Source organism: Botryllus schlosseri, chromosome 6 (assembly GCF_051294905.1).
Source record: "Botryllus schlosseri isolate E-star chromosome 6, Bs_hap1, whole genome shotgun sequence".
Classification (NCBI taxonomy): domain Eukaryota; kingdom Metazoa; phylum Chordata; class Ascidiacea; order Stolidobranchia; family Styelidae; genus Botryllus; species Botryllus schlosseri.
The window spans coordinates 19,158,643-19,176,984 of NC_137241.1; the positions used below are offsets into that span (position 1 = coordinate 19,158,643).

Consider the following 18,342-nt stretch of genomic DNA (forward strand, 5'->3'; position numbering starts at 1 on the left):
TTATGTTATTTTGTGACCTCGTCTGCTATATCAAAAAACATAGAATCGCCCAAACGTACTAAACTAAAAGATTACGCGATTTCAAATTGGTTTTACTTCACTGGCATGTATTTTTTCCCTCTGGGATGGTATTTGTCTTGTGAGGTTCAGATTGCCAAGACAGAAACATTCGGCGCCAGTCATTTAGGTGCCTATGGACAATTAGACCTATATGTATTTTGTATATATAACGAAGTTTTCGACCGGCACAAGGGCAGTGCTGTTCGGCCAAGGCTTTCTCGTTGCCGATCGTTCTGGCACACTTCTTGGAGTGACATGTTACATGGCCTAAAACTTTTTGTCTTGGTGCGTCGTGGCGTGGTAATGGCCAACGACGGTATGCCTATTGTATATATCTTGCGTATTATTTCTTTGGGTAAGAGTACTAAATAATCAAGATATTTAGCAACTTGAAATCGCGTATAACGCGAAAATCTTTTGAAAAAGTTGCATAAATTTTCAAAAATACTCTATAAGTTATGCTAATTCACGAAGATGAGATAAATACAATTCATTTAAGTGACACATTGAATATGCCGTTATTTCAATCGATTGACTGACAATTCATTTGAGTGGCAGAGAAAGAGTGCAAGAGCTTGTCAGAAAGTAGATTATAGTTAGCGTTACCACTCTCCTAGAAGTCGAAGTAACGACACAGATTTGTAATCAAGTACAAGAACAAGTAGCTATTTTCCAGACATTTTAACTCTACTGCAAATGAAAGTTATAGAAAAGTAGTTAAATAAGGTCAATTTAACCGAGGGGATTATCTGTTAATCTATGGCGGGGTTACTTTCGATATTGCAAGATACAGGACCGAAACAGGACTTCATTAGGCCCCCGCTAAAAAAACGTTTGTCCTGGGCCCGCCATTGGGTGATCTACCAAACTTCTGGGGCCCTGGCAGCAGACTTGGACAACTAGATAATTCTAGTTGTCTAATTTCACTAAATTAGAGCGAAATGCCAGTAATCTAATTCTAATCTAATTTGTGAAATGCTTCCATGCTCTAATTCTAATTCTAATCTAATTTGTGAAATGTTCTTATGCTCTAATTCTAATTCTAATCTAATTTGTGAAATGCGCGTATTCTCTAATTCTAGTTCTAATCTAATTATTGTTTTCCTGAAAAAGCCTCTTTGTCCGAGGCATATTGCACTATTGCAGTGAGTTAAAAAGAATATCCCGCTTGCGCAGGGAAATCCAGTGCCAAGCCGCCATCGCCTTACACCAGGGGTGTCAAACTCAAATTGCGCCGCGGGCCGGATTCAAGCCTTCAAATTGCTCGCGGGTCGGACCAGTCAACTGATTCCAAAATGTCACCTAGTGCTCTTTCTTTTCACTTGAATGCCATAAAAATTTATATGGAAAATACACGGTCATAGGGTTTTTAAAGTAGCAAGTTGCAAAACCCAAAAATACGATGATTGTCTGGTTGAACTGCTGAAACGGTGGCGTTACCGACGATATAAGTTGCCACATTCTATGCTCTCTTTGATTTAGTCGTAGTCTGGTGTTAGCCCTGCGTATGGGTTGCGAGGAATACAAGATGTTTAATTGGAAACGCTGGCGTTGGAGTTTGGTCTATTATTTTTAAACCGCGAATCCGGCTCCTCTCATATCTGGAGATCTATTGAGTCGAAATTGACACAGCAGTGCGACCATAGATCATTCAATTATTCATTCAATTATTTGGAAAACAAATATATTTTCCTTGTAAACTGTATATAACGGTTCCACAGTGACGTTTTCGCTTCTGTGAATAACTACTTTTTGTCCATATTCGTATAAAACTCCGAACTTTCTTGAAATTGGTTGTCGATTTCACCGACTTGTTACTATATAGCGGTAACTAGACTGAATAACCAACCATAGCGCCGTAGTCAGGTGGTTATAGTGGGGATTATGAACAGAACATGGAAGTATGTCGTGCAAAATATCTCAACATTTGTTACAAAGGTGCTGGAAAATATAAGAATTTTTCAATCTACTCAGAATTGCTTCGCGGGCCGGATGAAATGGTCTGGCGGGCGGGATGCGGCCCGCGGGCCGTATGTTTGACACCCCTGCCTTATACCGTGCAGTCATAGTAGATATTATGACGAATATAGCCTGCTAGAGTAGCTTGTAGTCTGCGAACAACATTCTAGTTTGTAAAACTTTACGTTAGTACATCGCCATTCTGACTAACATGGGCAATGCCTACGGTTACCATAAAAGAAGTAATATTTTATTAAAGTATAGTAAAAATCGAGCCAAGCTTAGTGTACAGAAGTTAACCATTCTCATGTTTATGGGAATGCACTGTTGTTGTTGTTTATTAAACAAAAATATGTGGCGCTTATCGCCTCACGGCCTTTTGCACCACGCACTGTGATTTGATGTGAACTGCATTTTGCTGTATTCATTTCCCATATATAATTTCATTCAATTTCCAAGTTTTTGTGAACCACGTATAGCTTTAATTCTAATTCTAATCTAATCTGGAAAAAGCTTAGTAGCTCGATCTAATTCTAATTCTAATCTAATTTGAAAAAAGCTGCGTAGCTCTAATTCTAATTCTAATCTAATTTGGAAAAACTGTGCAGCTCTAATTCTAATTCTAATCTAGTTTGAAAAAAACTATGGAGCTCTAATTATAATTCTAATCTAATTCAAAAAAGCTGAAAATTTTCTAGTTGTCCAAGTCTGCCTGGCAGTGGCGTAGCAGCCACTTGGCGGTTCTGGCTCTGCGCCAGGGGCGGCAGGCTCCAAGGCGGCGGCAAAATGAGGCTGCACATTGCACAGTGTGCACAGCCTGCTAAAAGCAGTGTAATTGGTAGTCCTATTGCTGGCGCCCCGTGAGCTAAAATTAAATCAAACTGGTCTCAATCGAAAGCTAGTGTCGCGCTGATTCCGAAAACACGAATTAATATGTTAACATGGCAATGGAACCACTCCAAAATAGCCGTCAAGGCCGATTGTTCCTAACAATCGGAGCGCCGCAACATACTGACCAATTGACCATGATAATGGAAATTATTTCGAGCGATTATTTGGAACAATGCCGATTTTCAGACCAAGCAGCATTTAATTTGTATTTCCGGAATCTCATCATCATTGGTTCATCATTGGTTTTTATTAGCAATTTTATCAGTTCAATACACCACAGAAATGCGATACAATGAAAAGACAGGAAGATGTCGAAGCGACAAGGAGTAGTCTATGGAATCTGACACCCACCTTGGCCTAGGCGATGTAAAGAGGAGGCATGCACACTGGGCAACAATAGCTTTCGATTAAGATCAGTATTGTTAAATTTGAGCGCTCGGAGGGCCTGGTCAACTATAGGATGACCATGACCAATTATGCTGCATTTAGCTGGTTCAGCAGTATGCTTGTGTGGGCATTTAAGTGTGACAGCTAAACTTGAAGCTGAAACTTGCATGGTTTACCGGCATACGCCACTTAAATGATATGTTTGGATTTTTTAATCCCCACGCGCTGCTGCAAAGCGAAAGTCAGAATTTTTTCAGCAGCGCTTGTAAAAGCACTTATGATGACGAGGTGGACTTTTTGGAGTTAGCCGTGGAAATTGACAGATTTAAGAGGCTGGTGCGAAGCAGTGAAACCACGTTTGATCGTAGTGCAACAGCGTTTGATGTTTTACAGTGGTTATTTAATGCAAAGCTACTTGATTCGATACCATATTTATGCTCGTGCCTGAAACTTTATCTGACCATTGGTGTTTCAATTTGCGAGCTGTGAGAGGAGCTTCTCAAAGCTCAAAGTGATTAAGACTTATTATTTCCGTTCTACCATGAATGATGATCGGCCATCAGCTCCATACATTCTGTCTATAGAAAGACACTATACGTTCAAAAACTAATTTGAGGATATTTTTGTGATTTTGCTTCAGTGAAAGCCCGAAAAGTTAAGTTTTGAGGCGGCTATTGATTTTCTATTCGCACAATACATATCCTAGCTATTTCTCGTCTGTATTATTTTTGGCCTTATTAACGTTGAGGCGGTGACGCTGAGACACGGCATATTATTTGTAATTATTTTTATTGACAAGATTTCTTGGAAATCCATCTATGTCGAAATTTGCTGCTGTCTACTCGGGGGGGGGGGGCGGCGGCATTATAAGCGAGAGCCAGGGGCGGCACCACATGCTGCTACGCCAGTGGGCCCTGGTCGTCACTTTGATTCGTTTCATTGCATCGCACTATTGTGGTGTTTTTGACTGATGAAAATATTGATAAAGTGAGTATCTGAGTCTGCCTCACACGGCGTAACGCGTGCTAAGATCAGCAGTATTACTTGGATTTGCGGCACAATCTAACCGGAGTCACCGGATCCGCCGGAGCTAGTAGCAGATATATGTAATATTTTGATTGAAGCAAGTCGATCAGCTGGGCTTGAACTGAACATGCAATTGCAGCGTGAGTAAGCAATTTGAGCTGGATGCTTTATTGCTTTATTGCAGCTCGATCGGGTAATGATGTTCATGAGATGTGATTTGATTTATATGTAAGATATGACTCTTTTCACCGATACGCCAAGCGGTTGTAAGCGAAGTCATACTCGATTTTTTCGTATGTTGGGGAGGATGTTGACACTGAATAAAGTTCAAGCATTTTGCGTTATCTTTTCTGCCTTCGGTGGGGTGCATCCGTTATTAGGGGTAAGGATAGTATGAATTTTTGAATTTATATAACTTTCAGGAACATTGTACATCCTGTCATCACTCGCTGAATTGAAGACGAATCTGACTACGCGCTTTGCTAATGATCATCCTAGCCAGAAAATATCTGCTTCTTCGAGTATGCCAGTATACTGGCTTTCTGCAGCAAAGTAAGTTGATGCTTGTAGAAAGTAAGGATCTAAATCTATGACTGAATCGGTCATGGAATAGGCCTATTGGTTCTGGACCTTTTTCTTACACGCCCATTAATTGAAACTTATCGATATTATCAGGGGGTAAAAGTAATCATCGTTGATACTCAAGCAGGAATCAAAGTAATTTTGTAAATTGCTACTGAAGTAGTTTTAGAAGCAGCTATTTCCATTTAGGTAGGAAAGTAGGCACAAGTATTCCAGGCCTAGTTCTGCTTAAAAAACTGGAAAATATCGAGTAAAACAAGTATAAAATCATAACCACTTAAGTAAGCATTTCAAGTAGGCAAAACCTACTTGAGTACTTCGAAAAAGTAGTACTGTTTTATCATTTGTATCGTAATTTCAAAATATTGCAATATCACCATTACTATATATTAAATGTGGGAGTTGCAACTATCAGACGGGAATCCTGCGCACATTGTGATTTTGACATTAACCTAATTTTTGATAGCAACATTAAATCAATGTATTATGTGCAACATATTTTTACATCTTTTTGAATCAGTGCCGATTCGGGTTATATGAATCATGTGAAAGAGACATTCCAAAGAATTGGCTTTCAAAGATGGGATGGAGTAGGAAACTGGGATGTCATGTGGTCTTACGAATATCCATTTGGGTCAACCATTACCAGTAATTCACTGAGAAGACACCAGAGAGTAAGTCGGTACACTTGGGTTGAATTCATCCTCTTTGTTAAGAGCCTCCAATAGGGCTGTTTCACTTTGTTTTAAAGCAAAAGTTATGTTTCTCACTTTATCTCACTGGTGGTATGATTGCTAGCAGTGGCTGTAGGGGTCTGTGCTGGTGATTATCTACTATCTAGTAGGCCTAATCATCGTGTCATGCAAACATTTCACCACTGCATTTTGAATTCCTAGCACCCTGTTTAATGTGTGTGCGGAAATATGCCATTAGTTTCAATGTATTTGACGAATGTTTCATCTCCACGTTTTAAACTATTCGGATCTATTCAATTTTAGATAAATCACTTCCCCGGATCCGGGTTTCTAACAAGTAAAGGTTATTTAGCCATGTCAAAATCGAGGTTGGTTTCGTTCTCAATCACTTTGTTTCACTGTCATACAGAATCAGTGCGATTATTTTCGTTTAGATACATACCATTGGCCTTTTCATTGCCTAAAAATGAGAGCCACTTCAAAAAATATGTGAACGATCACCCTGATAAAATGTGGGTACAGAAAAGTAACAAGCATAGAGGAATAAGAATAAAAACAAAAGACGGTGAGTATCCACAATTACCTGTTTATGCAGCGGCTGGATAAATCTTATAATCATCTCACCTTTTCTATTGTAGAACTTGATTTTTCATCATCAAATTCTTTCATACAAGAATTTATACGAAAACCGTTCCTTGTCGATGGTAGAAAGTTCGACATCGGGATATACACTGTCATAACATCAGTTAAACCATTGATTGTATATGTTTTAGAGACTGAATGGCTTATCAGGTAATATATGCGTAATTGAGACTCTTCCATTTTTTTGTGATGGAATTTCGTTAATGAGCTACTGATGCAAATTCACTGCGCTTTTTTTCCAGGTATTGCCCGGAAGATTATGAGCCGTTTGATGCTTCGAATCCACGGAAATATGTAGTCGAAGATGACTACACACCTACGTGGGAGGTATTGTAATTATGTTTATTATCGTAATATAATTAGACATACGGTTCAACGAACGGTCACTTATCTCAATTAATAGGAAGGGAGCAATAGAGGTCAGATCTAGACTACAACTCCTACCCACCACTCATTCATTAGCTGTACATGTAATTAGACTTTGTAGGGATTTCTGATCGCTGACCATCCAGCACCAATATATAGAAGCACTGTCATGTGGTGTCCAACTACAATAATTGTAATAATTTCTTTATAGCTTCCATCTTTGAAGGACGGATATGTGAATTCAAAGGTTTCTCACAAATTAAGCCTTCTGAGATATATAAGGCAGAGAGGTCATGACCCAGACAAAGTCAAAGCCGACATGTATGAAGCAATAGCCGAGTTGATATGGGAAAAGCAGAAGAATATTGTTGCCTCCGTTGCAAAGTATCCCTTTGGGACAAGGTATGGTTGAATCAGCAACTTCATTTTATTGAAAATACCTATGTATCTACAAGTATGCCCTTCTGCATTAGAAAGAAAAATTGTGTGATTTTGTAGCATATTTCTTTCTCTCGGTGTCGGTGCTTCATTTCAGTGTGAATTCCATTCTATTCTGCCTGTTTTAGGTCATTTTTTGAGCTTGTAAGGTTCGATTTTGTGCTGGACGAAGACATGAATGTCTTTGCAATGGAGGTGAACATGTCTCCGAATTTGTCCAGTGGGCACTTTGCCGACAATGCGAGGATGTATCGCCAGGTCATCTACAACACTCTTTCCTTGGTGGGACTATCTTCCAAAACAGATCATGTTTCGGACAGGTTGGCATGCAATTTTATGTATCTTGATTTTAAGAGATAATGATCAATTTTAAATAGCATATAATCAAAAGTCAAGTTACATCGCCTTAGTGCCCTTAGGGTTGATGAGAATCAAAATATGTATGTGCTGTCACAATGCCTTATTGATATGAAAGGGTATATAGAAGCACATGAATGCGAAATCTGTGCTAATATTTTACTGTAAAATAGATTTATAACACAATCAACCCGAAGGAAGTCCCATACATAGATGTTCCTAACATGGTGCTGATCCAATCACATGCAGCAGATTGGCAATTAGCATTGACCTGTAACGACATGAGCTGTATTGTACATAATCTGTTGTGATAGTTTCCATTGATCAGTATTTGGAAGCAACTGACCTTTTGCTGCCCATTATGATGCGTTGTTCGCTGAACTTGTATGCACTTACTTTCTGATTTCCTCTATAGCGATTTTCACGCATAAAATTATCAGCTGCACCTACCAGATTAGACGGCCATGTAATCTCAGTATCACCAAGTAGCATCATATTCGTGGGCACGTCTTCAAATTTCATGTTAAAGGTTCGCCGAGGTATAAAATCGAATTAACTGATCACATTTTGAAAAGGTGAATGTCATACGCGAGCACCCCCTGCCCCTGGCTACACTCATGTCGCAAGGAAAATTCGGTATATTTGCCATACATATATCTACTGGAATGGCAATGCAAAATAGTAATTTTGGTTCATATTACCATATCTCGTGCCACAACCTAATATGGCTATTGCCTGCTACTCTTACGGCGAGTGCCAGTTACTTGGAGTTCATCCACAAAATGCTTTGAATTACATGAAACAGTCTATCGCAGGGGTGGGCAAACTTTTTGGCTCGTGGGCCGTATTCAACATTTGAATTCATTCACGAGTCGCACTATATAAAATTAAGATAGTAAGCCAAAATTCAATATTGTTATTTCACTAGATCAGTGGTTCTCAACCTTTAAGTCTTCGCGGACCCCTTTCGGACCGTCACGGACCTCTCGGACCCCCACGAAGTTTCAGCTCAATATTAGCTCAATTATCGTGCAATATAGTCGTCTATTTGGTGTAACTAATAACTGTAGGTGATAAACAGCAACAAAATGACTTTTCTTGAAAATAGGATCATGCTATTCATGTAGAAATTGGATTGACTTCTATTATTTTGAAGCTATCTCTGCAACTGTATTTTTGAAATATTTTGAAAAAATATTTGGTGTAACTAATAACTGTAGGTGATAAACAGCAACAAAATGACTTTTCTTGAAAATAGGATCATGCTATTCATGTAGAAATTGGATTGACTTCTATTATTTTGAAGCTATTTCTGCAACTGTATTTTTGAAATACGTGGTGATGTCTTGAAAATCCGCGCCTTCGATTTGATATGAACGAGTGCCGAGAATCCATTTCCACAAATATAGGTGGTGGCGAATGTAATAATAGGCTTTTCGAAGTACAGAACTTCAATATTGCAGCAAACAATACATTCATATTGTCATATTTATTCCACTGGAAGCTTTTCGACTGGCTCTCTTCAGCAGTGAACGCCAGTAAATGAGGTTAACCAAGTTCGAGATATAGAAAGAATATTGTCGTTGTGACGCAATAATGACAAGTACACATAGTCGCGAACGACAGTAAACAGCGCACGGTTACGGTACAGCACACACAAAAACAGCCGAATGAATACCTATGACAATATGAACGTATTGTTTGCTGCAATGTAATAATAACGCGCAATACTTCCAACGACACATTTAGGTATGATCGCAACATATATGCAGAGGTGGTCAGTAACGAAGTACTTCTACTTTCTCCAAGTACTCAAGTAGTTTTCCTCTACTTCTGGTACTTACTTAAGTAGATCTGATTTTTGCTACTTCTACTTCGTAATATTTTGTGATCTACTTACTTACTTTTTGCTATTTTCAGTTTGTCAAGTAGAAGTAGTTCAATCTTCCAATCAGGAAGATAGCCTGAGGAATTTCGGGGCTGTTTTCATGTAGTATCAACATTTAATTTTCATAAAAGTTTAGTAAAGTCCAGAATTTTCGTGGCGCTTCGCGCGCAGTGCTGGATACGGAGTGCCAGTATGATTTCACGAAAGTATCGGTGAATATAATTTAGTTAGAGGGTTGGCGTAGTTCCGTTCACACCACATTGCCGCCCTTCGCCCATATCAAATAATTCATCACAGTATATAACGTTTGAAACTGATGTTTCGCAATCTAGCATTGACTTGTCATATCGTGATCTAGCATGACCATGGCGTGTCCAAATCTGGAAAAGTGGACTCTGACTTTTTTCAGTTTTAGAGCTGTTTTAGCATACCACATTTGAAACTTTCTGGACTAAAAACATGAAATACATGTTCTGCTTTTAGAAGTAGTATTTATGTTTCGCTTTCAATTCCCAGTATCATATACTTTGAGTTATAATTGTTATCAGTTCTTTTGTCTGGATAACATACATGTTGAAGTATAAAAGCAAGTGTAGTAATGCCTTGAATTTCTGGAAATAAAGCTACACAATATGGCATTTTTGCGGTCCACCTTATTTTTTATTAACGTTTACTAATCGCGCAAAGTGTTTACACCGTATCCTATACAATTTCACCGTATTGCTCTTTGACTAAACTACGAGCCTTATAATATGGGGAATCGCGCCATACCATGCTATTTTCTAAAACGTGCTGTTCGAGAAAACAGAGGATTAGCATCGCATTTCCATATCAATACTATCATTTTCATCCCATGATGCGGACAAATACTTATGCTAGCGAAAATTGGATACCTGCTGGTATGCATCAATATGAATCAAGCTCGTCACCTATCGCATCCCATAGCTCAATATGCACCTTTTTACAGTCCATGCGAACGAATTAGGATCATTTTCATAACTACTTACTCTTGAGTACTTTTAAAGTCAGAAAATTCTACTTCTACTTCAAGTAGTTTTAGGGTTGCTTATGGAAGAAGTACTTCTACTCGTACTTGAGTAGATTTTTTTCGTCGCTACTTCTACTTGAGTAGATTTCTTGACTACTTTGATCACCTCTGCAAATATGTCACCAAAATTGACAAATTTTTTTCTAATGAGCATACAACGTCAAGCCTGGTTATTCGGGTGGCGAGATGGCGTCGTGGTATAATCCGCAGCTACAACACTAATAGGTTGTGGGTTCGAGTCCGACCTAGGTTGACTCGAGAATTCCTACATAAGTGTTGGAGGTTTATCTAGACTCCTTCGCCATCTCGTAAGCGGTGTCATAAAAAAGGCCTAGAAGTGGACCGTGCTACAAGTCGGCAGCTACGGAATCAAAAAATAAGAAATATCGGCCTGGTGTAAATGACCATTCACAAAACAAATAAACAAAGCCTGGTCATTTCTATTTAGCAGTTATTAGTGAAAATGGGTGTGTATATCACATCCTGGGAGAAAATAGAATTTTGTAAACATTTCGAAGTCACCGTGATTGACCTTACTCATCCAACTTTTTTTTCCAAAATCCCAAACAAAACATATCTAAACAGCAAAATGTTTGTATAAGTTGGCTATTGGCAATTAAGAAATTAAAATTAGTCTGTAGAGTAGGATATTCTATCTCAGATGGCCATTGATGTAACCTCTGGAGTCTTACTGGTAATGAATGAAACTGCCTCGTGATTTTCCGAATCTAAAAAGTAAAATTTACGTTATCAACTATTTTGAGGCCTTGCGGACCCCCTGAAAATGCTTCACCGACCCCCAGGGGTCCCGCGGACCCATGGTTGAAAACCACTGCAGTAGATAGTGACCGACGACACGGATATTAGTATATTTACTACAAACCAAAGATTGATTTGATGACAACGTACACGCGCCAGAAACATTGACAAGAAATTTATAAGCTGGTCGTCATCATTGTCAAAATTAGGGATAAATGTCGGTTGTCCGGTTTTTACAACTGGATGTGAATTGGAGTCTGTGAGCAGCGATCTGTTCATAGATTTGCAGATAGGTGCAGCTCCAGGACCCACAATGCCCACAATCTTCATAACCAGTTAACCATATCAACTTTAAATATGCTTCTACAATATATAAATATTATAAATATGAATACTTCTGCATGTACAAAGAACGAGTCTGTCTAACGCGCTCGCGAATTGAATTTTTCAAGTACAACACTAAAATTAATAAACTTGCTCGTGTTGCCAACCTAAAATTACACTAGTGGTCCAAATTAAGTCATTCGCGTCTCACTTCCTGTGATGTTTAGCAATTAAGACCTTTAAAAATGCATGGCCTCGAGGTCATGCTAACGCGCCATCAATAAAATATAAAATGCTATGGTAAAAAGATAACTAATCATTATCATGGGAAAACGTATCAAGAAAAAGTTTAATCAAGTACCCACAGTAATTTGATTTTAGTCCGCATTTTATCAACATTTTTCCAACGTTTCTTGAGGCTTTCGCGGGCCGCACTAAACGGTGCTGCGGGCCGTAGTTTGCCCACCCCTGTTCTAGCACCTAATGCATTCCCAATTTCTCTGTTCATGTCGCTGTACCGTTAACTAGTGTTAGTCAAATAATTTTGTTGCAGCAACTACTTAGCCGAACAAATGGCCGCTAGTGACTACGATATAGTAGCGTATCCCGAAGAGTGCGGAACGTGTGACAATTGCCGACAGGTAGTTTTGTTGTTTATCTTGTGCCCGAAAAATGGATCGTGAATGCGCTCTATAATGCAGGAAATATGCAAGCTTTGTTTTGACTGTTTAACCAATGATGAGAAAATTATGTTGAAAGATGTGTATCGGCAGTTTGTGGATAGAAGGAACTTTAAAAGAGTTTATCCGAAGCCATTGGTAAGTCTGTTAAAGGAACATCATTGTCATGCTCATAAGGGGGGCCAAAAGCAAGGTTAGTAGAGGGGTGGGAATGTTTCTGCAGAGGCCGACGTGATGGAAATGAGAGAAATTTTCTGTGCCGTTGTCTACACGGCCCATTTTATATGCCAACATGTGGTCATCACACCATATCATCAGCTTATTAAGAGCGTCAGGAGCCTGTTAGCAAATTGTGAATAGGTTGCTAGTTCCCGATTCTGACTCTGGCTTCACATAACAGCTGTCGCTGACCAACTGTATGTCTAACGTTGAAACGGTCGTTTGTGAACTCGATTTCTAGGGCAACCGTACAGTGGCAAAGGCATACCATCCGCTGACTGACAGTAAATTTAACACACCGTCGGACAAGTTGGCTGCTCTATGGTTCCGAGGCAAATGTATCAACGACGACGCCTGGTGCAAGTAACACTAACTTGAGATCGATGGTATAATTCAGTGCTAATGTGTTGATCAATATTTTCCGCGTTTTATACTTTGAAATCTTTCCTATCCAATCAGTGATTCGCAGTTTTTATGACATTCTTACCTCATTTACCCCAATCATTCGCTGTTTATAGGTGAAAAACGTATCTATTTACATTTTGATGCTTTTATTTTTTCTTCCTACAGGGCCTTGAAAAATTTGAAATTTTTGAGAGTCTTAGACATCAATTTGAGCACTTATGTATACTGTGATAGGATGCACAATGTTGTCTACAAAATACTTGTTGATTATTCATTTTATGTCTTGCCGTTATCCATACCGCACTATTACGCTTATTGATTGTCTTGCATTGTTCTTTTTGCAGTCAAGTTTACGGATTTTACAAGATATAATGAGATTTTGATCGACGAAATATAAATGGAGTATATATTGAAGTCGTGGTTAAAGATGTGGTATAGGTTTCTTCTGTAGGAGTTGAAACAAAAGTGTAGGCTATGTGAAGAATAAGAGATGCCGAATATTTCCATTTATTTATCGGTGTGTTTGTCTGCCAGGGTGGGAGTTCGTTTTATTGACTTCAAGTCAAGTAGACTGTAGAGTCCTTATTTTGTATCATGATTCTTCTGGCGTTTCTCCTGGTGGCTCACAGCGTGAGGCGGTCATAGTGCCTAGTGGTACGAGTTTCTACTTATATAAAAGCGTAAATTTTTACGCAATTGAAAAGGTTAAAGTAGCAATTTCCAAGACTACTTCAAGGGTAAGAAGCAATTGTAATGTATAACTACTCGAGTATGTAGATTGAAAAGTGAATTTGGTTGTGGGGTCACATGCTTTCAGCAGGTTATCGGAAGTGGCTACTCTTCAAGTGCAAGTTGTAGGATGTAGGCAATCAGTTCGTTAACATTTTCGTCATTTCAGAACACCAGAAAACTGCGATACAATGAAAAGGCATATGATGACATTACTTATAGATACAATGTTCGAAAATACATTCAGTTACCACGATTCATTCCTGAGCTATTTCGGGTGTTTCCTCTGACAATTTCACGCTAGTGATGCAGCCTCATCATACAACTACTTTCTACTTATCAAAATCCAAAGTGTAAAAAACGAATTGGTTCAGTGCAAGAGAACTGTTCAGGTGGAAGTAGTCGAAGCACAATCACGTGAGTAAATAGGTGTAATAGGGTTACCAGCATACGTCCTCTTTTCTGACTTTTTTGAAAGCGTCCTAGGAGGACGCCGTTTGTTCCCTTTTTTGAGATTTTGTCCTCTTTTGTAAGAATTTTGGTCATATTTTTAGCAAAATCCAACTGAGATGCCATAAAGCAGCACCGAAGTGGCGCTGCGGGGTATTTCGGGAGCTGAGCGGAAAGTCATCATCATTGGTTTATTAGCAATTTTATCAGTTCAATACACCACAAAAAATGCGATACAATGAAAAGAAAGGAAGGTGTCGAAGCGACTAGGAGTTGTCTATGGAATCGGACACCCACCTTGGCCTAGGCGATGTAAAGAGGAGGCATGCACACTGAATGAAAGCAAAGAAGATAGTATAGAAAAAGGAAGCGACAAGACATAGGGCGGCATGTCATGGGAAGCGAGATCGATAGGTCAGTCGTGGTCCAGTAATCTTGAGGATGGGCTGTATTTATTTAGTAGTAATTGCTTGTATTTCGACTTGAATGTGGACATAGGGTTGTCCAAAATTTGGAAAATCTTACAAATCCCCCGTTGTAATGTCTTATTCTATAGATTATTGATAAAAAACGACACTGAGCCTGAAAGAAGCTCACAGGAAGGCCGTTAAGATTTCGTGCAAAGCGTTTGAAAGTAGCTGCCGAAGAACGGGCGTGCCACCGACCATAGAACGGCGAGAAGACTAGTAATCACGAAACCACGGCTCTTGATTGGCTAATCGGCTATGCTTCAATGACCGCGACAGCAGCAGCTTGCTGATTAGGTGATCAAGGAGTCTGCTACCGGCGGCGATTTTGGAAGCGCATTGTATGTAGGCTGACAGATAATGATTTATGATTGATTCAGGGCATGTTGAGGTACGAAATACATGATGAACAAACAACAGCTGCTTCACAAAAACGTCTAAAGCATGACTGCTTTATTGTGAAGGAAGCCGCCGTAGCCTATGCCTTGTTTTCAACGAGGGAAAGCATAGGCGCTTATGCAAGTGGCGACGGATTCCTAGTTTCAGAAAGGATATATAAGTATTGAATACATATATAAAGCTTAGCAATGACACTATAATTTGTGTGATCTTATTGGGCTCAGGCTGTAGTATATAGGTGAAGTTTTGAAAGCTCTAAGGATCGGCTGAATCAGCGGGTTATGTTGGGCACTTGTCAGATGCTTCCATCAAACTGTATTCACTTGCAAGTGTTGTCAAAGTCCTTGATGATAACGCAGAAAAGAGGTGTAAAACTGAGCACAGACTATGCTTGATATGATATACAAACTATGCTGGTTACTGTGCACTATGCAGCATTGTCTGTGCTTACCTTTACACCCCTTTTCTGCGCGATTATTAAGGACTTTGACATAACATATCCAGCATAGTATGTGCTCACCTTTACACCTCTTTTCTGCGTTATCATCAAGGACTTTGACAACACTTGCAAGTGAATACAGTTTGATGCAAGCATCTGACAAGTGTTAAGCATAACCCGCTGATTCAGCCGATCCTTAGAGCTTTCAAAACTTCAACTATGTACTACAACCTGAGCCCAATAAGATCACACAAATTATAGTGTCATTGTTAAGCTTTACATTTGTATTCAATAATGATATATCCTTTCTGAAACGAGGAATCCGTCGCCACTTGCATAAGCGCCTATGCTTTCCCTCGTTGAAAACAAGGCATATAGGCTACGGCGGTTTCCTTCACAATAAAGCGGTCATGCTTTAGACGTTTCTGTGAAGCAGCTGTTGTTTGTTCATCATGTATTTCGTACCTCAACATACCCTGAATCAATCCTAAATCGTTATCTGTCAGCCTACATACAATGCGCTTTCAGAATCGCCGCCGGTAGCAGACTCCTTGATCACCTAATCAGCAAGCTGTTGCTGTCGTGGTCATTGAAGCATAGCCGATAAGCCAATCAAGAGCCGTGGTTTCGTGACTACTAGCCTTCTCGCCGTTCTATGGTCGGTGGCACGCCCGTTCTTCGGCAGCTACTTTCAAACGCTTTGCATGAAATCTTAACGGCCTTCCTGTGAGCTTCTTTCAGGCTCAGTGTCGTTTTTTGTCAATAATCTATAGAATATGACATTACAACTGAGGATTTGTAAGATTTTCCAAATTTTGGACAACCCTAGCCCTGGACATGCTCGTCGACTGCCGGATGGCCGGCGGGATACTCTCACGTTACTCTCTCGTTTCGCCAGACAGCATTGTTGCGTATCAATGCCAATCTCCATAACAATGAAAAATTCGAGGCTGATTGTGGGGGTTCCAGGGCCACGAGCGGAATAAAATTTATATTTTCGTTATCAGTGCAGAGACAGCTTTCGATTAATACCCGTTTCACCAAATTTAATGCTCGGCAAGCCGGTCAAAAATGACCGTCAAATTGCCTGTAGCCAAATGGAAATTGTGACGTGATACAATTTCACTGAGGCGTGAGATTTGCCTGTGTCGACACCATATAGGACACTATGGTCTGACAAGGCATTTGTCGTCTCGTAACTCGTAACCACAGAATGTAATGACACCTGCATATACTTTCGTGATTCACCCGGTCACCTATTTTCGTTCGAATTTCTTGACACAATCACAGCGGTGTGTGGTGTGGATCAAAGAATGTAGAAGGAAGGTCCTTCTATGTTCTGTGGTGTGGCTGGCGATTGTGATTCGTGAATTCAGGACGCGTCGTCGGCCGGTTGCCTTTGAGCGCGGTTGGGTCCGTGAATCGTTTGCAGTAAATATAGATGTGAGCTTCCACTCTTGTCACGCTCTTTCGAACGATGTTCTGCGCGTACATTGAGTGCTGAATCGAGTATAGTACGTCAAGGTACCGGTTGTCTTTCGTATCTTGCAGATCGTGGATTGTATAAAACTTCTGCTCGGGGCCGTATGTCCGATGTCCGTAGCTGGGTCTAGCGTAATTCCGTACCCAGCCGAATATATCCATATAATTACATTAATATTTTGCCGCCTATATTGCTAGCAGACGTAAATACGAAATAATATAATGACGTCATACGACGTCACACCTAGAATTACGTCACCATCCCCCTCTGCCTGGAATGATGCCAATGCAGTGGCGTAGCAGCCAGTAGCCACTTGGCGGTTTTAACTCTGCGGCAGGCTGCGAGGGGGGTGGGGGCAAAATGAGGCTGCACAGTGCACACGGCATGGAGAGATTAACTTTCTGGAGTTAGCTGTGGAAACTGGTGGAAACTAAGATATTTAAGAGGCTGGGGCCAGAGTGGAATTGGTAGCAAACGTCACACGCAACTTTCCATTCAATTCCTTAATTATTCTATGTAAGAAACCAACCACTAATTCCAGTCTATGGCTGGGGCGGATCAGTGAAACCACGTTTAAGCGAATGGCAATGCAACAGCGTTTGATATTTTACAGTCGTTAGCTAAATCTGTATGGAATGGATGTCCTGTGCTCACGTCGTATTTGTTTATAATTTTTATTTTCCACAAAGTTGTATTTATTGACGAGTTCCTTGAAATTATTATGAGATCGATCCGTATCCAAGGCACTGTAGCAAAACTTGGTGTTGGCGACTTATACAAAATCAACAAATCACAAAATCGAAATCAACAAATCACAAAATCGAAAAAGTTACAAAAAGTTGCATGGAAAAAATGGAGGACGGCTGCAATACAAGAATCCTCCAAATACCTTGAAACACCATACGGTACTACATAACTTCTGAGTATTTAGGAAGCTGTAAAAAAAGTTGCAAAAACTTGATGTAATGATCGGTTATCATCTCTACCAACTCTTTCTATAGAAAGAGACTACGTTCAAAAACATGATTTTGAAGATGTCATCGATGATTTTGCTCCAGCGAAAGCTCGAAAAGTTCAATTTTAAGATTGCTCTTGATCTTTTATAACCTAATACATTTGCTCTCCATTTTTTGTCTTTTATTCTTGGCCGTAACGCTGTAACAGAACAGTGAGGCTTCTTTCTCAAGCAATATAGAACTTCTGAGATGTGGCATATTATTAGTAATTATTTTTATTGAATAGGAAACTTTCGAAATTTGCTGCAGTCTACTTCGGGCGACGTTTTCAATGCTCCTTCGCCACTGTGCCAATGCCAAGTATATCACTGTTTGGGTTATATCACCGTTACTCGACTTCCTACTTTTAATGAGTCGGGTGGTAATCCTCGTATGCATGACCGCATCACAGATTTTTTTGCATTTGTGGCCATGCAAACTGTTTCATCAAATGCGATATCGATGACAGTTCTTTACAGAGTCGGCTCTGTCACTTGAAAAAAGCTCCCACCACGCAGGATTTGTTTGAAAAAATGCACCTAGATTCCACCGGGTTTTGGGCGATGTCGAATTTCTGCTATTTATCGGGGTATTCGAGTACCCTGGCCACAAAATTTCTATTTTTGAAATCAGTATAAAGCTATTTGAAATGAA

The 18,342-nt window shown here is 39.8% G+C and overlaps 1 protein-coding gene across 1 annotated transcript; it reads left to right on the forward strand.

Moving 5' to 3' along the window:
- The first annotated feature begins 4,422 nt into the window (after window positions 1–4,422).
- Window positions 4,423–13,140, forward strand: LOC145441387 (putative tubulin polyglutamylase ttll-15). The gene is made up of 12 exons (XM_080319238.1): window positions 4,423–4,682; window positions 4,746–4,875; window positions 5,426–5,579; window positions 5,904–5,968; window positions 6,035–6,165; window positions 6,239–6,392; window positions 6,485–6,569; window positions 6,820–7,010; window positions 7,175–7,366; window positions 11,976–12,063; window positions 12,124–12,240; window positions 12,563–13,140. Exons 1-12 carry the CDS (start codon window positions 4,559–4,561, stop codon window positions 12,686–12,688), a joined length of 1,557 nt encoding a protein of 518 aa, XP_080175364.1. The 5' UTR covers window positions 4,423–4,558; the 3' UTR covers window positions 12,689–13,140.
- The last annotated feature ends 5,202 nt before the right edge of the window (window positions 13,141–18,342 follow it).

What these genes read in the sequence shown, in the direction of transcription:
- LOC145441387 (XM_080319238.1), top strand. Translation starts at nt 4,559, where the DNA reads ATGACTCTTTTCACCGATACGCCAAGCGGTTGTAAGCGAAGTCATACT. An exon ending in CACTGAGAAGACACCAGAGA is followed by an intron (nt 5,580 to 5,903) that starts GTAAGTCGGTAC and finishes ATTCAATTTTAG; the next exon opens with ATAAATCACTTCCCCGGATC. An exon ending in GAGACTGAATGGCTTATCAG is followed by an intron (nt 6,393 to 6,484) that starts GTAATATATGCG and finishes CTTTTTTTCCAG; the next exon opens with GTATTGCCCGGAAGATTATG.